Here is a 25461-nt window from a genome sequence, read left to right as displayed (position 1 = left end):
GTGTTCCAGCTCTTCCAACCTCCTGTAAAAATATTATTGCGTAACATGATGCATTTTGAGTTACCAAGGCCTTTATATGCAAATTTTTGATTTATTTATTTATTCAAAGTTTTTTGTTTCAAAGTAATTTATTTATCTCAACGTTATTCATTTATTTATTCAGACGTTATCGTAACAAAACAATACCTGCCAAATATAAAACTACAGTTACTAGTATGTCGTTTGAAAAGTCATCGGATAAGCTGTTCAAATATTCTTTCTTTATTTAGGGACTTAACACTCTCTAATGAGGCTCATTGCGCGGCCGTGCAATTTTTTTTTCTTTTTTCGTTAGTCCTTTTCAACGTCACTTTTCAAATTCTGTTTGTTTGTTGCTTTGTTTTTTTTTCTTTTTTCCTTTTTCCTAATTTTTGGCTACTCCGCTAATTTTATTTTTTTTATTTTTTGTTGTGAGCGAAAAATAAATCACTATTACTATTATGATTATATCAGATTCAAATGAATTAAAATAAGTAAAATAAATTAAATGTAAATAAAATGTAATAAAAAGTAAAAGTAAAATGTAATTAAATGTAAATAAAAAGTAAAATAAAATAAGTAAATAAATAAATAAAATGAATTAAAAAAGATAAATAAATCTTTTGCAAGGAAAAGTTTGTTATTCTCCTTTTCTCTTTGGTGCATGTATCTTATATTTTCAATTACTGCATTCTTGTTCTATTTAAAAAAAATAGTAGTCCCGTTGTATTTTCTAATTTCCAAAAAGGATAGTTTTCTGTTTAGTAAAAGTTTTTTGTGTAATCTTTTCTTGCAGCTTGCATTAAACCTAGCTCTGAATTTTATCGCAACATCATAGTTGCAGCTGAATTAAATATTTTAAGTTTACTTGTATAAAATATTGTGACTAAAACATTATCAGTATTTTTATTGGCTTAAAATTTCATGCAAATGGCCCAATCAGGTTTTGCGCTCTTTTTATAGGCTTAAAATTTGACAAACGAATAAACACAAATAGGTAAAAAGGGAGGGGTCATTTGCTCTCCCCTTCTGACAAGCACTAAGGTAATGATATGATTGGCTAACGCACAAAAAAATAAACCAATGAAATTGAAACACACTTTTAAAGGCGGAGTTCTTAGACAGTAAAATCTTTCTTCTGTTTGGCTTCAACATTCAAGGTATTTTAACATAATTCAAAGGCATCTTCTCTTTACATTACGTTAATGCAGGCCAGAAGCGCTAATTGGGAAGGGGACAGGGTGCATTTTTTTCCTGGGTCTTTGAAAATATCTATTTTTCCATATTTTCATAGAAAAATTCATTTTTTTTGTTATTTATGTGCAAAAAATTGTCCCCCTTGATTTTTAAAAATACATTTTTAAAGAGAATTTATTTTCTTTTTTCATTTGTTTTTTTTTAAGTTTTTTTTAAAATACATTTTTAAAGAGAATTTATTTTCTTTTTTCATTTGTTTTTTTAAGTTATATCCTTTTTATTTTCATAAAATTTTACTAACTGTCGAAATCTCTTTCCCTCCGCAAAAACACAATTTTCTACAAAATTAAGTTAAAAAGAGATACCATCAGTATTTCAGCTAATTGTCCCAAAAATTAAACGTTCGTTCGTAATTTGAAAAATTTCACATACCGTTTCAAATTGCTTTGACAAGACCACAGCAAGAATACTATTACGTAATCAACAACTGAAACTGGACTACCGTTAAGGAATTTTTCCATGTGTCTAGACGTGTCAAAGCACTTTTTGCCACTAATTAATGTTGTTAAGAGTTCTAAGAAGGGGTTTTTCTCTATACCCGGAGTTTTAGTGATTTTTCTCTAATTTCCACGAATCAATACTGCAAAGAATTTAAAGAAGAGAAAGGTTTTTTTTAGATTATTAAATTAATTGTTGTTACTAATTTTGGTATTAATTGTTGTTATTGTTATTGCTGTAATTAAACGACCCTTGTGGTTCAGTAGTCTTTCTTACAGAATTGGGACAAAATTCAAATTTTAGCGTTAGAAGCGAGGTTTTGACGAGGGGGCAATCCCCTTCACTTATGTTATAATTTCTGTTCGTTTTAAGTTTCAATGTTGCTCCTTACTTTTAGTTGAAAAAACTTGTTTTTTTTGTAATTTAGTTTCTGATTGTTTTTTAAGTAATGCCAAAAAATATAGTCCCACATCCACGGAGAAATCCCCCTCTCCAAGGAAATATCCTCTAGACAATTTAATCCCGGTGAGAATTTACCACGGGCCATGATCCTTAACATCTATACGCCTAAAATTGATACGAAAAAGAAAAAGCAAGACATTTATAGAAGAATTTTATGTAGGAATTCTGGCAGATTCCCCCAGTGTATAATTTCCCCTGAAAAGTTCACCCCCTGGAAACTTCCCTCCCCATAGAAAATTCGAAAACCCCCAACAAAAAATTCGCCCCCCTCCCCCCCGAAAATGTATACATACTTCACAATAGCAAATACTATGCATAAAAATGGGCAATTTTTTTTACTTAAAGACCTTTCCCCTGGGGTTGTGGGGAGGGGGATATGTTATATCCAAAGGTACAGTTATTGGGACATTCAACTATGATGATCAAAATGGCTATCTCGAAATTTTGATAGGACGACTTTGGGAAAAAAAGGGGTGGAGAAGGGGCCTAGCTTGCCCTCCAATCTTTTTGGTCACTTAAAAAGGGAACTAGAACATTTAATTTCCGGTTGAATGAGCCATCTGACGATATTCTAGGTATCAAAATTCCGTGTTTTAGAGTTTCGGTTACTTTTGAGCCAGGTCATTCCTTACTTACCCGGCTTACAGTTCGTTATCACGAACTGCTTGAAACGTTCTGGCAAAAAATTGTCAGATACTTTCCTTTATACCTATAACACTATTCAAAATATATTTTTTAGTCGTTTATGAGTTTTGAGGCAAAAGAGTGACGTATGGCAAAATACATGGGGAATATATAATTTGGGCTACATATTTGGAGCTTAGGGAGGAGTTGGGGGTAAAGTATAGTGAAGCACTTCTAGTAACGATATAAGTAAGTATTTTTGGATATTTAGGATTACTTATATCATTCCTAAAAGTGCTTCACATTACCCCCCCCCCTAATGTGAAGATATATAGCCCAAATTATTTATTTCCCATGCATTTTGTCATTCGTAACTCTTCAGCTTCAACTTAATACCCATAAATCAAAGTACTTAAGGTATGGATATCAAACAGTTCGTGGTAACGAACTGTAAGTAAGGAGCGACCCGGCTCAATGGTAACCGAAACTCTAGAAAACGGGTTTTTGATACCAATATATATATTAAAAGAATCAGATTTCACTCTGTCTTACAACTTTATTTTTTAAAACAATAAAAACTTTAGCGTAAAGAGCGAGGCGTTGAGGCGGGGAAAGCCCATTTCATATACGAAATAATTTCTATTCGTTTTAGGTTTTAACGTCACTCCTTACTTTCAGTTAAAAAAACTTGTTTTTTTTATTTAATAACAGAAAAGATCCATGTAATCTAAGTCAATGGGGAACTTTAAAAACAAGAAAAATGAGAATAACCCAAAAATTAAAAGTGTAAAGGCTCTGGAGGATGGGGCAAGAGGGCAGGGTGGGTTGTAAAGGTCAACAGTAGGGGAGAAGGGAAATTACATTTAAGTAAGTATTTACTCAAAATGTAATGTTTAAATAAGCACCGTTCCCTCAGTTTCCACCCAGGGTATTAATCCTCTTCCCAAAAGGGATTTTGACAATGCCTCCGGTCACAAATTTTTTTTTCTTTTTTATTCTTTTTTATTCACCCCTGTATATACCAATTCAGGGTATATATTTGCACAGCACACACATCACACACAAAAAGAATGAGGTCAATGAGTCGTAGTCTGGACGCGGCCTATATCATATAAAGAAGGTGAATTATCTTTCGCTATGTGTTGTATTTTTAAATTTTAGTTTAATTAGGTTATAAAAAAATGTATTTTGCCATTATTTAATTGAGATTTTAGGAAGGGTTTTGAAATTTTAATTCTCCATGCGTCATTCTTTTCTTCAAATTCATTTAACAGTTTATCAAAGCAGCAAAAAAATCCATCACCTATATACAATTCAAGGGGAACATTTTACCATTGGGGGTGGGGAAGTAAATTTGCAACGGAAATTAATTTTATATTTGGATTCAGGATGAAATTCTGATTCTAAAGCTATCTCAGTAAATAAGTAAATAAAAAAAAAACAAAAAATTTTTACCTACTTTCTTGGTTCCTAGTTTTAAACCATTATAATACTTATTTAATCTAGTAGCATAATTAAATAGACGTGTCCAATAAAAGGCAGAAGCGAATTTTGAATAATCACGAAATAAAAACTTCATCGATAAAGAAAGAAATAAAATTATTTAATAATAAAAATTTTTTATTATTAATAATAATATTGAAATAATAAATTAAAAATAATATACCAAAAATAATATTAAAAATAATATTACAAAATATTATTAATAATAATAATAAAAAAAATGAAGAAACTCACAGCAAGTAGAACCCTCGTCAGCCCCGTCCAGGCAATCTCTATTCCCATCACAAAGCTTGGATCGGTCAATGCATTGTGAGCCATCTCTTGAGCTTAAAGGGCAAAAGAATTTATTTGGAGGACATCTAGCGGAGGTGCAGTTCTTTTCATCAGTACCATCAGAGCAATCTGAATAGCCGTCACATTGCCATCTGCTCGGTATGCATAAGCCATTGCCGCAACGAAATTGTCCAATATTACAAGCAGGGAAGTCTGAAAGAAGGAAAGTATGATGAATATATCGGTATTTTCTAAACGGTAAAAATAAATGAAGGTACCGAATATCGTCAATTGGCTTTCCAGAGTCCGTTTTCCTCCCGCCTTTGTCACTGCGTTTTCTGCTGAGACGTAGATACTAGGTATCTACGTGTATTATATACGATATAATGATTATAATATACGACAAATAATATATGATAATCATATACGAAGTGTGTAATTACACTTTCTCTTTAAAAAGGTTTAGGCTAGTTTTTTGTAATCCAATTTTACCTATGTAGACACTAGGTAATATCCCAAAAAGTATAGAACACTGTGCCATTGTACATGCCGTACTGACATTAGGGAAGGTCCATCTTTACTTCAAAAATCGAACATTTTTGTAGATACAAAGTTTTGGTAGAGGTTATCCCAGTTCCTCCAAGTAGAACAACGAAGTGCAGTAAAGTGGTACAAGGCAGCGAGCAAAGAGCGTTTGAGCCGCCGAATATAGATATAGCCTATTGTAATTAACGGGCTACAGTTCCGTCAACTATATTATTGAAGTATAGTGATATAGTACAAACGAATCTAGCCAATTTGGGGTTAGTTGTCGAAATTTGCACTAGGAATTTTGAAAGAAACCTTATCTCGTGAGAAATAATTTCCATTTGACACTAATTCTGAAATAATAATTTACATCCTGATTATGAAAAATATTAGTTAATATAAAATAATATGAATAAGATAAAATCAATGTAAAAAAAAGTACATTAATTGAAGCATGATATTAAAACAACTAATTAATTAAACCAGAAAATTAAATAAAATAATATATAAAAACAGAATATAAAAGAAAATTAATTTGTATTTATAAAAATTCATTGTTCTATCATTTCTTAGTTCAGTAATTTCTCCGAATATAGCTAAGATATAAAAAAAGTGAAAATTTTAGCTAATATATAGCAAATAATTAGTCTTGCAACATGGTTGATATGATTTATCATATGTAGCAATTAGAAGAACACAATTAGTTTTTGTGGGTGTAAAAATAACTATATATTAGTTTCACAGAACGCTTTCTTTCTGAATACTCAAGATTTTAGTATGCAGTCAATACAAATAGGTGAGAGCCAAATTCTTGCATTTTGAGAGTTGCGATTTTTTTTGGGATAAAATTATGTGTGCTCCAATGGAAAATTCTCAGTCCATAATGAAGTCCAAAAGGCACTGCGCATTGAGGGCTAGTTATGCCTGACATGGGAGGGCTGCTGAAGACCCACCAAGAGTATTGGCAGTGCTCAATTTTTTGAAAAAAAAACTCCATGGCAGAGATTAAAAATCGCAGGGTTGTAACGTAAAAAATCGGCTGAAAAAATTTGCCGGAACCAGCTGATGTTTGTGGGACTTAAAAGGCTTACAAGAAGAAGATAACTCTGCCTTTTCTGTGGGGAAGAGAGAAGCTGAAAAAAGGCAATACAAGGATCTCCAACGTTAAAACAATTTTAAAGGCTAAAAATGGAGATCAGCTAAATCAGGCTGGGTTGAGCTCGAAGGCAGAATTCATCTCAAATACCCTCTGAAATTTTTATTATTTGAAATTTTTGAACATTGTATTTTTTGTTTCAATTGTGCATATCTAATTGGCTTGGTTTAATTAGCTGATTAATTGGCTTGGTTTAATTGGTAATATATTTGCATGAATAAGTATATCAATCGCTTTGAGGAAAACAAAATTTCCTTGATATTTTATAGAAAGCAGAGGAGGGTATCTTTATTTTTTGTTTTTTTCTAGTTAACCAACTTAATTCTCGTTATTATTAGGGTTATGACGAGATGCATTGTTTCATTTATGCTATTTTGTTATTTTTCTATTAAATCAGCCAATTTGTTATTTTGCAAATATTTTGCTATTAAATCAAATGTTTTCAAATTATTTTATAAGTGGATTATTTCATTTTTTTCACCCTCTCCTCCCCACCCCCGGACTTCAAGTTTAAGGCTCTCAAACCATCCGAAAGCTCTTACAGTTGCTATTTGATTATCAGCTTAATTCCCAAGATTTTGTAAATATGAGCACATAGCTTTCAATTCACCTTTATACTACACTGTAAAATAGGGATAATAGTAGACATACTTCAGACCTACATTCAAAAAGTATTATTACCCCCCCCCCCCTCACTTATTCCTACCAATACAATATTGGCTATACACCACGAATATCTAACTTTACTTATTTTATTTTTCAGACGGCAATTAGCGAAAAGCTTGTCAACTTTTGGCTTAAAATTAGCCTTATTCTACAAGCATAACAAGACAGAATTTCTAATTTTAAGTAACTGCATTGCAATCAAATAGCTTACGGTACCCAGGACATCGAAACAAAACTTTTTTCCCTGGGCCAAACTCAGTTCTATTCATAAAATCCCCCCGGGGGGGTGGCGAACTTGACATTTTTTTTCAATGGAAGTACGCAAAAAAAAGATTTTTTCCAAATTCTAAGGGTTACTAGCCCCCTTCTTCTATTCCCGTTTACACAATTGTCCAGGAGGGGGAGATTTTCGGTGAAAAATTTCCTAAAAAAGTTTTCCACTTTCCTGACATAATTTGCAGATACCATACTTTCGAATTGGGCGTATCGATATACAAAATTCCCTATATTCCGAGTTGATACGCAAGATATTTCACAGTAAAAATCACTTACAGAAAATTTAAAGATTTTGTCTAAAATCTTCTTGTATAGTCCATAATAAATGAGTTAAATCTTAGCTTTAGATTTATAGTATCTAGATCTCTTTTGTCTGTCTTGCATAATAATGGACTTAAGATCTTGGTCAAGAAGAAACATTTTTAAAAGAATGTATTCTTTTTCCTTGAGTAAGATGAAAAAAGGCTTAAGGAAGTCCCAGTAAATTAATTATCTAGGCTAACTTAGCGAAATTGTTTGATAAATCAAACGCTATGAAATTTTCTTAGAAGTCATTGGGTTTATTCTAAATGTTTGCAGTTTTTTAGGTAATTTACGACTACTTAAAAAGTGATGAACATTTAACGATTTTGAAAATTTAGCCATTTCTTAAATTGTTTTTTAAAAGACCTTTTGAAAGCATTTTTTTTTTCATTTTTCATTGATAATAGTCAGCTCGGTCTTTCTCACTGATGGTTAAATGAATTCTACGTAATTTTACTCAAACATTCTTTTTTCAGCCATGTGTTCACTGAAAGGTAAGCAATTTTTCGTAGTCTGCGATTTTCTGCTAAATCACTATTGCTGAAAATAAAATCACACCACCAGTAATTATTCTATCAATTATTATTCTTTTGAAATCAATTGTTTTCTATTGATAATAATTTTTATTCGATGCATTAATTATTCTATTAATTATTCTAATGTAAATTGCATTATTCTATTGACGCATTTTTGCAGTGCAAGTATAAAGTGTATCACTCCTCCCATATGAGGGTATGTTTTAATCATTTTACAATCGTAACCTCGCTCTTTGCGGTCCCTGAAAAAAAAACTGTTTTTAAATTGCTGGGCCGGTGCCCAAGCCCTTATCCAGGGGGGGCCCCAGTTTGAACCCCCCCCCCCCCCGAAATTTTTGACCGAGTCCAAAATAAGTCGAAAATTAGTAAAACCTAGGTAAAAATCAGTAAAATTAGTCGAAAACTGAGTCAAAAATTAGTAACCCCCCCGAAAAAAAAACCTGGATCCGCCCTTGCCGGTGCCGCACCCTTAAAATTACTAGATATTACATTTTCCCTAGAATCTCTTACATATTTCCATATAATTAAAATAATATTTCGAATTTGTACCCCAATCCCATCTCTTCTGAAAAAAAACACTCTGTGTAGACATGACTGCTTTAAGCAAAAATTATTTTGACTTTATGGATGCATCCCACTCCCAAACAAAACCATTCGGTTAGATTACATTCTTTATAATAAGTGGGAGCCGGCATTTAACCCCCAGAAAATACCCCCCCCCCCCCCAACAAAAGTCCTGGATACGGCCCTAGGGATTATATACCAATTTCTACCTCCACTCTCCCCTCATCTCTCCCTTAGAACTAATTCTGTATTTATCTGAAGGCTCAATGAGAGTTGGGATGTTTTGGTATTAAAATAAACCATTTAAGGCATCTCCCTCCCTCCCTAACTACAAAAAAATTATTGAACCACATTGTAGGGGCTTTTTCGGTGGGTGGGGGACAAGGGACTTAAAAAACGTTTCAATAATGTAAGATTGATATTTAATTCCTCTTGATTTCGGGGAAAATTTCTAGTCTACGCTGTTATTATGAATTTAAAGAGTAACATTAAACCCCAAAATGAGCAGAATTTCCTCCGTATAGAAGGGGGACTGCCCTTCCTCATCTCCGCCTCCGCCTCATGGTCGTGGAAACTTCGGGCGATACTCATTCGATCAGAAATTAAGAGTTCTAGTCGTTTTTTATAAGTCAAAAGTGACGGAAACCAACCAGCCGCAGGGGGGCATTTTCCGAGGGCGAGGGGAGGGGGGTCCACGGAGTTTATTTTTCAGAAGGGTAAACGCCTAGACCCATAATAATTACATACCAAAATACGATTACAGATTCACAGTGGATCCCACCATGATGCTTATTTAAGCTAGAAAAAAAAGGCAAATGTTGGGATAATTGGAGAGCAATTTTTTTAAGCAATAACGGATATACCAGTTGATACAGAATTAAAGCTGAAGCCCTTTATGTTACTATTTTTATATAGTTAGATAACTGGAAGTATTTCTTTTTTGTCAATTTTTTTTTATTTTGACAGAATTTCTATTTTGAAGAATAGCCTACAGGATTTTTAAAGCTGAAGTGAAAACACTCTATTCACCTTTTCTTGGGCTGCCAGTATTTTTAGAGTTAAGAGCCATCGGAAATTTCATGAGATTTTCTATAACCCGTTTTCAAAGCCGTACCCAGAGGGGGGGCTAGGGGGGTTTGAACTCCTCCCAAAATGTTTTTTTGACTCGTAAAAACGTAACAAAAATGTAAATAAACAAATTTTGTATGCGTTTTTTTTAGTTTGTGTAACCCCCCCCCCCCTGAAAAAATCTTTAAGTAAAACCCCCTCCGAAAAAAAAATCCTGGGTACGGCCTTGCCTGTTTTGAATTTAATTTTACCTTTCGGACCCACGAGCACGACAAAAAAACATAGGGTAATTCTAGATGAGGAGTTTTTCACTATTATGCTAAACATTTGAAGTCGGAAAATGAAACTTTCAGAAATGAACTCAGAGCCTAAATTAGATCCTAGAAAGGCGCCTTCAAGCTTCTGTCTCAATCCTCTCAGTGGCGTTATAAACTAAAATTAAGGATTGGAGTTGCAAAATGTATTTTTCAATACCAGGAGGGGGGGGGCAAATTCGTCCTTTGTTTAAAAAGGGTGTTTCTCACCAAAAAAGGTGTTTCTCAATAGAAAGATATATCTCAAAATCTAGGGGAAGGGGGTGGCAACAGTATAGGGGACACAACCCCTCCCTCCCCCAATTGACACTATTTCTAAGACTTTCTAAGACCGTCGCTATTTCTAAGACTTTTGAGTATATCTTTGGAAAAATTATGTTTTCACTCGATTTGGTTATAGTCTGTTATTCAAAATTCTAACGACTGGAGGATTTTAAGCGATGCTGGAATAATAATTTTTTTTTTCAAATTTCAGGCACATTTTTCAATGTTCTTTAAAGCCATATAAACCAGGATTTAACTAAGTTACGAGTCTCAAAACGCTTTTTTAGGCCCAGTGTGTGCTGTTAATTTATTTCTGAAACTTTAATTTTTCTAACACAAAATTAGTGCAAGTTCACCCTGGGTCAGTGCTCTTTGGAGGGGGAACGGGCGGAGAGGCATACTTCAAAAGACCTTTCTAGGGCATGATATAAACTCTGGAAACATCTCTAAAAGGTTTTTTCGCATAATTCAACTACAATTTTAACCCCTCATATACAATTACACCCAGGATAGCGATTAGGGGACAATAACTATATAAAAATCCTAAGGAAAATGAAACGTGTTCTGTATGGTTAGGATTTGCTCGATGGCTTGATATGATTTACGATTACAATATACGACTTATGATTTGATACGATAAACGATTTGATTCCATATATTATGTGGTTACGTATGGTACACGAAAGCATTTGTGACAAAAAATAACCTCCTATAATCTAAATAAAACCGAAAAAAGTACCGGAAAAAAAAATAAATAGTACCGAAAAAAAAAGCAATACTAAAAAAATAAACATGGTAGGTAACCTTGGTGCAAGACTCCTTATGAAAGCGAAACTGTAACACGATTAGATTGCCTATTTACAGTGGCGGATCCAGGGGGCGATGGGCGCGCCCCCCCCCCTAACGTAGTCTAAAGTAGTGTAATTTACTTAATTGATGCAAGATTGAGTTAATTAAACTTGCTCCTAACGCAAGTTTATCGTATGAACCTATTTTGCCCCCCCCTAAGAAATCCTGGATCCGCCCCTGCCTATTTAATACTTTTATAAATGTACGGTGGTTGGCCACTTCTAGAGGAAACATGTTATTCAAATATAAGTAATACCACTAGATTCCTTTTTTTTATCCTCTTTTCAAATAGCATTGTCGCTTTTCTGACAATGCACCCCACTCCCCTGATGGTCCCAGGTATACAGGGTTGCCAGCCGGTAAGAAAAAATCGCTCGATTTTAGGGATTTGTTGGTTGATTTAATGATATAGTGATATGTTGGTTGATTTAGTGATATCCTTCAATAATCTAGTGACTTATGAGCTGATTTACTGATTTTTGTGTTTAGGAAATATTAAAAATCACTAGAAATAGCTGGGGTGGCAACACTGCAGATATAGCCGTAATATTTCTCCATAAGTTGAATCTCGTGGTAAGTCATAGGTTCTTTTTCCAAACGGGTTTCTGCAGTCTCGTCTGGACGAAATTTAGTTTTGTCTGAATAAATTGGAAATATGGATAAGAGATTATTTCAAATAATTTTAAAAAAGGACAACATTGGAAGCAGACATGATGATCTGATTAATAGAAAAATCCGGCATATTATAAAGCAAGAATTTAACTGCTTTAGTGTTTTTTATAGTTCTTATGTATTCCTAAGGCTACATCAGGGACCGTCAGGGGGGAGGGCCACTGTCAGAAAAGTGCTTATGATAAGGAATCAAACGGTATTAATTTTATTTATTCAGCCTGTTTGCTTTTGAAGTAACCAGCCGCTATATATTTACCAAAAAAAAAAAATGTGTTTTTCCACATCTTGTTTCGTCACAATTGATCGAGTTAACAAGTACACGGAGTAAAACAAGAGAGACACATGGCAGAATGCATGGGGAATACATAATTCGGGCTATATATTTGCACATTAGGGGGGATAGGGGTAAAGTGTAGTGGAGCTTATGTCATAATGTGCTAGCTACAATTATTCTGCATATCAAACAGTTCGTGGTAACGAACTGTAGGCAAGGAGCGACCCGGCTCAATGGTAACCGAAACTCTAAAAAACGGAATTTTGATATCAATAGATACATCAGAAGCATCATATTTTAATGCTAATTTCAAATACATATGCTTTATCAAATGTAATTTTACCTATCAAAAGGTACGCACCTAAGGAAATTTGGCTGATTTTAGATAAATGGAGAAAAACCTCCTAAAAGTTACAGAGTCCTAATCAACATTTCACCATTATGTTCATTATATCAGAGAATACTAATGTAGATGTTTCAGGTACCTATCTACAAAAATGTGGAATTTTGCATTTTTTGCCAGAAGAAAGATCACGGATGCGTGTTTATTTGTTTTTTTTTGTTTTGTTTTTTTTTCCCCAGGGGTGATCATATCGACCCAGTGGTCCTATAATATCGTGGGAGGTTTCATTGGAACGGAAATTAAAAGTTGTAGTGCCCTTTTTAAGAGACCAAAAAATGGAAGATAACTAGGTCCCCTTCCATTCTTATTTTTCCCCTCAGTCACCCGATCAAAATTTTGAGATAGCCATTTTGTTCAGCATGGTCGAAAATATGACAACAATGTCTTTTAGGATGACTTAATCCCCCGAAGTCCTCGGGGGGAGGGCTGAAAGTTGTGAACTTTACCCAATGTTAACATATAGGCCTAGTATTGGTTATTGGGAAATGGGAAGTATACAGACGTTTTCAGGGAGGATTTTTTCTGGTAGGTGGGGGGGGGGGGTCGGGAGTTATATGGGAGGATCTTTCCATGAAGGAAGTTTTCATGGGGGAAGGGGCATTGCTATGAAGGGGGCGCCACATTTCCCAGCATTATTAAAGAAAAAGATCAGAAATTAAGTAAAAAAAAACAATAAGTTTTTCAACTGATTTCAACTGATTGTGATTAAGGGGTCATTTTTAAAGAATTGGAAAAAAAATTCAAACTTTAGCTTAAAGAGCAAGGTATTGACTAGGGGGCGAACCCCCCTAATATACGTAATAAAAATCTATAAATATTGAAGTTTGCTGAGTAAGCTAATTCGTAAGTTACATATATTTATTACTAATAAATACGTTCGTAATTAAAATTAAAAAAGTTTCGAAAAAAGCCATTTAACTAAATAAAAGATAAATTAATATGCAAATTTTGTTTTAATTATTCATGTACGGTGAGCCAAAATCAAAACCTGCATTAGGCCTAATTCAGAAGCGTTCAAAAATTAAATAAAAGAAAACAAGTTTTTTTTAACTGAAAGTAAGGAACGACGTCAAAACTTAAAACGAACAGAAATTATTCCGTATACGAAAGGGGCTGTCCCCTCCTCAATACCTCGTTCTTTACGCTGAAGTTTGAATCTGTCACACAACTTTATTTTTTAAAACAATAAAAAACTTTAGCGTAAAGAGCGAGGTACTGAGGAAGGGACAGCCCCTTTCATATACGGAATAATTTCTGTTCGTTTTAAGTTTTAACGTCGTTTCTTAATTTCAGTTATAAAAAATTGTTTTTTTATTTAATTTTTATGAAGTAAGAATTGTTTTCTTAACATGTTTCCTTCTCAAAAGCCCCTAATCTAGACTTTTACCATTCCTTTTTCTAGTCTAAACTAATATATAATATTTTGCACATCACATCTTCAATGCACATAATTACTAAATATGAAAACTAACTCTTTACTTACATTGTACTTTTTTTATAATCTTGCCTTTTGCATCCACCATTGAAAAATAGAATAAAAAAACGAAAGTAACAAAATACCATTTCCAATGATATTCTACCATTATTAAACCACTGACTGCGAGCATTTGCTTTTGAGAACGCTCATTCTTAGGAGGATAAAATTTCGATCACGTTTCAAATTTGAATAAAAACAATAAAACGGTTTCCGCTTATTAATGCTCCCTAAAAACAAATTAGGGTAAAGAGTTATAGAGGTCCTTATGGCTTAATGGCTGCATTGTCTAAGACCAATTTGGTAAAAAATATACATCAGTTTAAAAATGTCATTTAAGAGGGGGCAAGAGGCTTCATGACCCTTGAGGTTAAAAATTTAAAAACGAGCACCAAAGAAGGAGTCATTTACTAAAGATTCTTGGACGTAACTAAGAGGAAACAAATATTCAGTACTCCCCTAGGAAACTCATCCCTCTTCCCCGCAAAAATAAAAGAGTATAATGCTTAGTTTTCACCACAGTTTATATAATTATATAGTTTATATTCTATAAACTGTGGTTTTCACAGACACTAACATAAATTTGCATTAGCTGGCCCAATGGAACTTCCCATTTAACCAGAAAAAATTCTAGCTACACTTAGGACATGAATAGAATAAAAATGAGTTGTTTGTTAGTGCGAGTCCCCCCTCGTTGGAACAATCTTGGGCATTGGCTTCTCTCCCAAAGAAGAAAAGTCTGATAGTCTCTCCGATGGGCACGCCCACCCCCACGATCGAGCAGGGATCCCGTCAAGCCGGATTTTATAATGCAGGAGAAAAAATTCAAACGATTGGAGCGGTAATTGCCCATTTTAGAACAAGTGAACAGGTGCACTTCTCTTTACGGCAGGGCCACTAATGGCTAGATTCTAGATTTCTTCCGAGTAGTGACTTTCAGCAAAACAATAGCCTATAAAACCACACAAAAGAGAACATTCCGTTAAATAAAAATAAAACAAAATTTAATAATAAAAACAAAATGAAGACATAACTGATAACGCTCTATAAATCTGAGCTCATAAGGGAAATGCCACTGGTCTGCACTTTAGGGCCGTATCAAGGACTTTTTTCGCGGGGGAGGGGGAGCTAGGGGGTTACCAAAAGAATTTCTGTTAAAGGTAAGGAGTTTAAGAAAAAATAGTACGGGAGGGGGAGGGTTAGGGGTTTTTACCTGTGTTTTTAAGACCGATTTACAGGTGGGATAATTATTTTTTGTTCTTTTAGGAGATGTAGGTTTTCACCAGCATTGATAAGGCTAATTTAAAGGTCAGACAATATTTCGGGGAGAGAGGATCGATACCCCCCCCCCTTGTGTATATTTCCCCGCTGCATTTTATAGATTCCCAGCAGAGAGCAAGCTCAAGGTGATGGGTGTTTACATTGACGGTAGAATAAGACAATATTAATATTAATACATAATTAAAAAATATAATTAATAGTCTAATAAAACACTTTTAGTTAAAAATAATTTGATTAATTAATCATACAAAATTAATAGTATTAAACACGCATTAATAATAGCCGATATTAAAAAAAAACAATTAGAATAAGCATAAAAACATAGACTTAAGGGTAGGGATTGGGCACGTAATGGGTTTATGTTGAAAAACCCGATCTATCAAGAATAAAAACAATGGTGATTATCAAACAAACTTACTGCAGTCTTTCTCATCTGAGCCATCCGCACAGTCATCCTTGTGATCACACTTTTTAGCAGCATCATAACATCCTTCGCCATCTAAACATCGGCTTTGTCCTGGTCGACATACTGCCGTGCCATTCCGTTTTGGGCAATCTTGTTCGTCACTTTCATCACGACATTCCGCAAACCCGTTGCACTTTTTGTCGGCAGGTATACAAATTCCGCTGCCACATTTGAAATCTTCTGTATTACAGGGACGATATGCTGTGAAAAAAAAAATGTAAAAACTTATCTAATAGCACTTTGAAGCTAAAAAAGCGGGTAGTTATGTATTATAACGACCGCTCCGAAGATTTGAAGTAAGGTTAATCCTAATGAAATATTCCAAAATATGATGAAAGTGTAATACTTTATTAACAAAATTATGAAAACTACAACAGAGAATCATGGAAAGCAGGCCGCCCAGAACGCATTATATTAAATACGTAACATAACCAATTCTATATATTAAATATTTAATTAAAATATACCTGGATAATAGTTTATCTGCCTCAGGCTAAGCCAATTATCTCCGAGTGAACACAGTGAAACCGGTTTTGTAACAGGTCAAGAACAACAGTGTGGTCGCTAACATAATCAGACAGTTCTTGGTAACGAACTGTAAGTAAGGAGCGACCCGGCTCAATTCAATAGTAACCGAAAATCTAATAAACGGAATTTTGATACCAATAGATGAATCAAAAGAATCAGATTTTAATGCTGATCCCAAATATGTAAGTTTCATCAAATTTAGTCTTACCCATTAAAAGTTACGTGCCTGAGAAAATTTGGCTGATTTTAGAAAAAAGGGGGAAAGACCCCTAAACGCTATAGAACCTTAATGAAAATAACACCATCATATTCAGCGTATCAGAAAACCCTATTGTAGTGGTTTCAAGCAGCTATCTACAAAAATGTGGAATTTTGAATTTTTTGCCAGAAGAAAGATCACGGATGCGTGTTTATTCGTTTATTTCTTCTTTTTTTTTCAGGGGTGATCGTATCGACCCAATGGTCCAAGAATATCATGGGAGGGCTCATTGGAACGGAAATTGAAAGTCCTAGTGTCCTTTTAAAGTGACCAAAAAATGGAGGGCAACTAGGCCCCCTCCCACGCTCATTTTCCCCCAAAGTCACCCGATCAAAATTTTGAGATAGCCATTTTGTTCAGCATGGTCTAAAATATGATAACAATGTCTTTTAGGATGACTTAACCCCCGAAGTCCCCGGGGGGAGGGCTGAAAGTTCTGAACTTATACCTAATGTTAGCATATAGTATTGGTTATTGGGAAGTATACAGACGTTTTCAGAGGGGATTTTTTATGGTAGGTGGGGGGGGGGGGTCGTGGGTTTTACGGGAGGCTGTTTCCACGAAGGAAGTTTTCATAGGGGAAGGGACATTGCTATGAAGGGGGCGCAGGATTTCCCAGCATTATTAAAGAAAAAAAAAATCAGAAATTAAATAATAAAAAAAAAAAAGTTTTTCAACTGATTTCAACTGATTGTGATTAAGGGGTCATCTTTATAGAATTGGAAAAATTCGAACTTTAGCGTAAAGAGCGAGGCGTTGAGGAGGGGACAGCCCCCTTCATAAACGGAATAGTTTCTGTTCGTTTTAAGTTTTAACGTCGTTCCTTACTTTCAGTTAAAAAAAAAACTAGTTTTTTTTATTTAATTACCAAAGAAGGAAGAATGAAAATTAGGTTTTTAATAGAATGTAATTTGATATTGTGTATCCTCCGTAAATTATGAGTCATTTTGATCTTTTAGCTTTTTTTGCATTATTGCCATTAGTTAAGCTTTCACTCTTCGTGCGTAATTTTCTGTATTATGGGGCTAAGTTACTTTCTGTTAAGCATAACTTTTCACACTTAAACAAGTCCTTTTCCATTACGTTAGCGTAGAAATCCGCAAAATCATCATAGTCTTCGTCTAAAATTCTCACAATCATCATAATGGAACTATGCAAAAAATTAAAAATGTGGAATGAAGCTCAAAATTGAATCCAAGGCCGTATTCAGTGAAATGTTTAAGGGTTTGAACCCCCATCCCCCCAAAATATTTGTCCGACTCGTAAATGCAATAAAAATGATTCAAAAACATTTTTGACATGTTTTTCTAAAGTTTTTTTTGTTGTAAGAAACAAAAAAAAACCTTCCAACCCCCCCCCCCCCCCGAACAAAAATCCTGGACACGGCCATGATCGTAGCTCTGATCAAGCGTGCAAGGCCTTCTAGCTTCTCAAAATGTATTAATTATTTACCCGAACGTTTTTCCGTAATGTAACAAAAAACTAATTAACGTAAAATTGTAAGTAAGTCTCGAGTGAACTTGGCACTGTCAACGTTACGGACGTGTATACAGCATATCTGTGCAGGGGTATGGCGTTATTAGGGCAGTCCCTCCTTCTTGATCCTGTAAGATTGGCCATGGAAGGTTGCCTTAGGTGTTCTAAGTTGCCCCATTTTCGAGATACGGTAAAAATATTGCCATCGGCGTTGGCGGTTGATATCATGGTTGCAGAGGTAGCTGCAATCTACTAAAGGACGAACATTGCTCATAGTAGCCAAAACATAATAGCCCGAAACCCCTAAAAAGGGCGTCAGATCAAAACGAAACACCTTTGGAATCGCCTTGGCCAAAACCTCTATACAGGAAACTTACAGATCTTGTGCCTTGAACAACAAGGAAAATCCCTTGGCTTCAACAAACGATCGAATTATCGCCCTGGGTATGACATAAGATAATATTTATTTTCCAAAGGCTATCACATATGCTGGAGCTACCTAAAATAACCTATTACATTATATGCATTAACCGTATATTTAGTACAGCGACAATCAAGGGCGTAACCAGAATTTTTGTTCAGGGGAGGGGGGGATTCGAGGGGAGGGAACAAACTTAAAACGCATCAACAACTTGTTTGTATGCCTTTTTTTACGTTTTTACGAGTCAAACAAAAATTTTGGGGATGGGGTTCGAACCCGGTACACCTTTCCCCTGTATACGGCCTTAGCTACAATATTGCTATAAACTGGGGAATCACACCTTAGTTTTTCCTAATCGTCAAAAGTAGGAAAATCTGACACTGATGGGAAAGTACGTATATGTAAGATTTTACGATTTCACTAACAAATTTCATACAATTAACATCTTTTGCTTGCATTTTTTAAACCCCCTCTCGATTTTTTTCTGGTGGCGAGAGAAGGGGGGAGAGGTTAGCAACTGATTCCCTATAAAGTTTTTCTATGCCTAGATTTCAAATTTCCCTAAATTTGCCTGGGTACTATACTTTGATAGTGTTTATGTTTAAAAAAAAGTTGGAGAATTCACTCACAACCAGCTAGATTTGTGCTTGTTGTAATAAATCTACACATTTAGTTTTTTTCCGGTTACCTCTCCCCGTCCCTTCCACTGTAAATATGTAATCCTTTATTTGCAAAATTTCCAAATCTAATAGATGGGATACAAAGTGCTTTGGGATACAAAGTGTTTAAAGTTAATAGTGATTTTTTTACATAGAGTATATTTTGAGTTATATCATATGTTTTTACTAATACAATAGAAGTTTATTAATAATAAGCTAATTAGGATATAATCAAAAATTCGAAAAAAGTAGTCAAAAGCACTATAACAAAAATTATACTGATTTTATAATTTTAGAATGGCGTAACTAAAAATGTTAGTTTCGTTTTAAGACCAAGGAATATTTATAAGCCTACTTTCTAGCCATGGATTTCTCTGTGACACCAACCTCTGAGGCAAAAGTATTCTAGCTAATTTTCAGTTGTCCTACAAGTCCTAGGCCAGGTAGGCTCAGCTTCCCCATCCCTTGTCTGTACCATGAAAGTCGCCCTCCCTATGTCATATGTAATAAAGAAATTTACCGCGAGCTAAAATTTAAATTAATGTTTACTCATTAATTAATTCTTATTTCTGGCTTTTATCAATCTACGAGATAAAACAAATATGATATAATGAACAAAAAAAACATGAATAAAAAATAAAAATATAAACAAAACGAATCAGTAACTAAATAAAATAAAGAAAAGAGGAGATAAAATTTAAAAGTAACATGTTAATAATTTTGGCACCTGAATTAAAAATTATCTACCCAGTTATCCACTACTCGAGATAGTTGGCAGGTAGGTCGGGCTTCTGTTCCACTTCTTTCACCTAACAAAAATTGCTGACTCCAACGCTCAAACGTTGATAATTTAGAATTCTTGGAAGTTGAGAGTTAGCTTGATGGGTCTGTGAACTAGGTACAGCATAGCACTAGGTTTAGCAGCCCTCAATTCTATCTTCTTGGAAATTAGGTCATAATAATATGTTTGACCTTCAATCAAAGAGGCTTGTCCCTCTTAATTTGTCTTCTTGTCCACACAACAAAGCCTCATTCAATTTCGGTTTGAGTTCTTGACGTGCCTTACGCTCTAAATATGTATAGTCTGCGGCTACTTAAATGTCAATATATTGTTTGAAGAAGCTGGCCATTATGCAGAATTTTTCCCATTAAGTGGAAACAACCATTTCGACCTTGGATTCCATATTCACTTAATTTTCAGAGTAGCCCTAATTTAAAGTAAATTATGGACATAAAGAAACAAAAACGAGGAAAAATGGGATTTTTAAAGGCCAAATGAAAATACTGACAAAACGCAACAAAGCGAATATTTCGAGGGGACAAACGCCTCTCTTTCTCATTCAACTGCTTGTTCGTTTAGTTTTAAGTGAATGAATATATTTCTTTTATTTCTCAATTATTCGCTAGTATCCGTCGATGACAGTTCAAATTTTTGGATTTTTTTGCAAATTGCGGATATTGGTGAATGACTCACTTTTATGGTTGTTAGGTATTTGGTTTTAATTCACATAATTTTTAGCTTTTATTGAATTTTATTCATCTTTTAATTTTTTGGTTTTTTCATTGGTTTTTTGTTATTTTGTCGCTTTTTTCACATTGACTTTCCACGTTTTATTATTTTAGTTTTTTCTTCGGCACTCTCATTGAATATGTGTTTTCGTTTCGTGTTGAAGAAGAGAGGCGTTCGTCCCGTCGAAATATTCGCTTTGTTGTGTTTTGTTAGTATTTTCATTTGGCCTTTAAGAATCCCATTTTTTGCTCGTTTTTCTTTCGTTATGTTATTTCAGCCAATATGGTTTAAGAAATTATCTTTGTAAAATATGGATCCTAGATGCTAAAAAAGTAAAAAAAACACACGGTAGAGAGAATATAATACAGTATCGACAAAGGCTATGTTCTGCGTTAAAAAAAAAATTTAAATACATTTAAAACCGCACAAGATTCATGCTTCGCCTTCGCGCACGCGCGATTCCGATGTACATATCACGAGAAACCTATGGAAAAACCTGTTTTTTTTGTCCGACCACTAGCAACTAAACTAAGGTTGTGACGTATATTGCCAGGGACGATACGCGCGGTATCAAATGTGTATCATATTTGAAAAAAGAAGACGCTACAGTTCTACAATGAGAAAAACTTACAGCAGTCGGCCTCGTCTGATCCGTCTGCGCAGTCAACAACTTTGTCACAACGTTGATACTGCGGGTAACAATAAGTTTTATTGAAAGTATAATGTCCACAAGTTGCAAAACCGGCGGGGCAGTCTGGAGGAGCTGAAAAGAAAAAAAAAAGAATTTTGATGATTACGAAGAAATTTTAAAGTCACTCCACTGGCTCCAATTGGTAGAGCGAGTGGCTGTAGATTGCAAAACACGATCGAAAGAAGAAAGTTTACCGGGAGTGAAAGGTGAAAGGTTGGTTCTTATTTGTGTCCTATTTGGGGAGGTTTAAATGAAAGTGTATATCACTTGATGTGTGAATGTAAGGAGCTGAGTGGTTGGAGATTTGAAGTGTTTGGTAGGGGGGATCTTGATTGTGAGTGGTTGGTGAGAGTGTGTAAGGATGAATGTTTTATGGGTGTCAGAAGTTTGGCACGGTTCCTTTGTCTCGCGATGAGTCATAGAGCAAGGATTCTGTAGGATTGTGTTAGGATTTGTATAATTTCTGTGTAATTGTTCTTTGTTTTATATATTTTTTTTTGCCATGGATTATGGGCTTTTACCGTAAATTAATTAAAAAAAAATCCAGAAGACAAGTTTTTCAAAGAAAAGTAAAGAGCCCCATTAAGCCAAGAATGAGAAAAAAATAAAGTCAAATAATCTTCCAAACGTAAAACTACCAGAAATCACTATCAGTAAATAAATGAAACTCAAAACGAACCAAAATTACAATTAATAGCCGAGTCAAACTCAAAACGAGCAAAAATCAACCTGAGTAGGGCTGATGACCCCCATGCCTTCTCAGGACCAGAACACAATTTGCGCTTCCTGTTGAACATGATTGAAAAGTCCAGAAATTATGTCTTTGAGGATGGCAACCTATCCTACCCCCCCCCCCCCCCCGAGCCCTAAAGTTGATGCCTATAACTAATAAACTTACTAAAGTCACACTAAGCACTCAAACTAAAGTACTAAAGTCACTAAAGTACTTATTTGGTACAATAAGCATATCCTTACAGTGCCATATTGGTGACACTAAAAAGGTAATTAAGTTGACTAATTTTACTCTTTGATTTCACATTTTTTTTTGTCGAGAAATAAACTTGCATATTAAAAAAAGGGATAAGATCTTTTTAAAGTCCCTAAGAAAAGAGGCCACCAATGAAAGGTGGCAGCACGAGAATTCCCAAGGAATCTGCCACTAGACGAAAGACAATATTGGGTTGAAAACGACGGTGCAGTCCTGCTAGTATGACATTCTAATTAAAACAGAAGTTGCTTTTGTCAAAAAAAACTTTGCAGCCAAGAAAGATGCTGAGGCCCTTACCAAGTTCTCAAAGATACAATTTTTTCTGGTATTCCCCTTTAGTTGACCTGGTTTTTCCCTTTATATATTTTTCATATAATCCCCCTATTTTTAGGTTTTTTCGATCTTCGACCTCCGCCCCAAAAAAAAGCTCCCCGGTGGGTGCTTGAATAGCATATTAACTCAGAAATGACTCAAACAAATAAACGTTCAAAAGGGGATAAGTACATTTATTAGACAGTGAAGACAGATAAAAAAGTCAGGATATTTCGATCACATGTACAGCGATCTGCTGATGACGATTGCTGTACTTGTGATCAAAATATCCAGACGTTTGTATTTGTTTTCACTGTCTAATATATGGACTTATCCTCATTTGAACGTTTCTTTGTTCGCCCATAGAAAGGCAGTTTGGTTTTGAAAAAATACCTAATTAAGGTATTACGTCGAAAAAAAATGAAACAAAAATATTGGGCGGTTGAAGTCTGCACATAGCCTGCATATAGAGTCTATATAAAAATGATTAAGATTTTCTGATCTAGATATACAAGACAATAATGCAAAATGAAGACTGGAAGACTGTGTGGTTTTCATGCTTATTTTTATAAGACGAGATTATACTTCTGCGGTTTAAAAACAAATTCCTCGTTGAAAAGGTCAATGTAACTCTTCTAATATAACATTTTAGGCAATTGGTTTAGCGTTTACTTTCACCTGAATAAATGATTTTATAGGTTATTTTCTTCCCCTTTCTTCAAATAATATTTTTTTAAAGATCATGCTTATCGCCATCTCTACAGGCCATGCAACCAAATCTATGCCAAAAAAGGATGTATTAGGCCCAAGGATAGTAAAAGGCGTTTTTCTGTGTATGTGTGTTGTTTTTCTATTGGAATCCAAGTGTAAGGTTAAGGAACTGCTACCAGCAGGCTACCTTTTCATCAACAGTTTTATCTAAGTGCCATCTATAACTCAAAAGCAAATTTTTTATAGGCGTTTCTTGACTGGCCTTCGCATGCATGTTTGGTTAGAATTTTATGCCTATACAGGTGTTTTGCCATACATCTATCTACAGAAGAGTGGCCAGATGGGGCGCATTTGCACGATTTTCGAACTTTATGAGGCGGTTGCGCATTGAATTTTTCGAATCGGCGCATTTTTTTAGTGTGAAAATCGTTCATTCGGCGCATTTTCACAATAAAAATGAAGGTTTTGGATTATTTTCACTTTCAGGCAGCGTACTTTTAGACCAAGCAACAGGCAACACTGATCTACGGGCAGCTCCCATTCGCGCATACAATTCAGCGTTTGGCTGCAAAACTTAGAACCACAGATAAAATCCTTGCGTCTCACCACAATAAAAAGAGTATTACGTAATGAGAACTTTCTATAATACAGTAACTGCTTGGACTACAACAACTTAGTCAATAAATAAAATAAGTTAATTTCAGCAAATTACAATTAAATTTCTAAACTTTGTAAGTGAGGGGGTTAAGAAAACACATCCCCTTCAGCAGGGATTGATACAGAATTAATATTTGGGGGTGCAACAAAACTTGGGTTTTCTCGTTGGTATTTTTCACGCCTTCACTGTGTAGTTAGGGAAACTTCCGACTTTCTAGGATGGGGGCAAGTACCCCTGGAATCATCTTCTGGATCCAACCCTGCCCTTTAGGGTGTTTTCCACCTTTTTGAACTTTTAACGTTTTAACTTTTTTGAATTTACCATACCCAAATACATAATTTTCGGTTATTTGATAACAAAATAACCTTTTGTCATCTGCAGTCATTTCCCTTCCCCCTTGTCTCGACCCCTTCTCCCTTACTACAATACCAATACCAATATTTGCCGTCAACACCAATATAATAATCGGTTGGCTACAACCTAATACATGTCCATCGTATGGCGTTTAGATTTAGCCCCCTAAAATCTTATAGCTTGTCCAAAATTTTATAAAGTTCCCATAAAGTGGGCTTTCATCAGATACTTTGATGCATTAACTTTCCTGTGTTTTAACCCCCACCCCAGCCCTGAAACAAATCCATGCGTGTATGCCAAATTATTTCGCATTAAAGCCGTGACTTCGGTCGTTAGGTGAAGCGAAGTCATCATTAACCGGCCAATTTACCCAGGTTCTACAATCAGTGAAGCTACAAAAAAATGTGATATTTTATAAAGAACAAATCACAAGTAGAAACAAAGGGGAATTTTTTTCTTAAGACAGTGGAATTCCAAACTTTATATGAGTACTTCGGCCCTATGTTCCCTATTGTTTCTACTTGTTATTTCTTGTTTATGATGGAAAGGCAGTGTTGTCTTCGTCGCTATTTACGTCTAGCTTATGTGGAGCAGTTGACTTATGATATATTTTATTTTATTAGTTTAGGCAAAAAAATACTAACATTATCAATCATTAAAAATTCTTAGAATGAAAAACGTTAGAAAGAAAAACATTAAAACATTAGAAAAAAAATGCAGAAAGAAAAAAATTAAAGAGTCTTGGTCGAACTTCGTTGAAACTATGATGCTAGGGCTGTTTTAAAAGTTTTTACAACATTTTTTAGTTTTAAAGTTCATATTTTAATGGAAGTTCCTCTTTCATATTTTCGTTTGTGTTGTGCTAAGGACGGCCATTGGACAACGGGCCGAAATATTCATCTAAAGTTTGGATTTCCACTGTCTTAAGAAAAAATTTCCCTGTTGTTTCTACCTGTGATTTGTTGTTTATATGATGGAAAAGCAGTATGGTATTCGTCGCTATTTTTGTGACATTTTATACCAGCCAAGTAGAATCAGGGACGTAATTTGCTATGTGTTGGGGGAGGGGGCAACTGCTCCTCCCAGAGCTCAGTTTGCCCCCTCCTCCTCCCCCCAGGACCGTACTTTGCCGCCCCAGCTGAAATTTAGTTTCTTAAAAAATCTGACCAAAACTAAGATAAACCTGCCTAATTCAAGCATCCGCAGAAACGGGCCGGTTTTCTTT

At 34.8% G+C, this 25461-nt stretch overlaps 1 protein-coding gene across 1 annotated transcript in view; it reads right to left on the bottom strand.

The window, feature by feature from the left end:
* Positions 1–25461, bottom strand: part of LOC148944177 (low-density lipoprotein receptor-related protein 2-like) — a 78077-nt gene that overhangs the window by 35923 nt on the left and 16693 nt on the right. Inside the window, exons 2-4 of the mRNA XM_089099853.1 lie at positions 21154–21285; positions 15622–15870; positions 4537–4788 (exon numbers count right to left, since the gene is read on the bottom strand). Coding sequence (XP_088955979.1) covers positions 4537–4788; positions 15622–15870; positions 21154–21285 — 633 coding nt within the window. The remainder of the gene's footprint in view (positions 1–4536; positions 4789–15621; positions 15871–21153; positions 21286–25461) is intronic.

This window comes from Artemia sp. Qi Xiang Cuo, chromosome 14, assembly GCF_049724085.1.
Source record: "Artemia sp. Qi Xiang Cuo chromosome 14, ASM4972408v1, whole genome shotgun sequence".
Classification (NCBI taxonomy): Eukaryota; Metazoa; Arthropoda; class Branchiopoda; order Anostraca; family Artemiidae; genus Artemia; species Artemia sp. Qi Xiang Cuo.
Note: the sequence above shows the minus strand (reverse complement) of the source record. Positions and strands in the feature narration are given on the sequence as shown.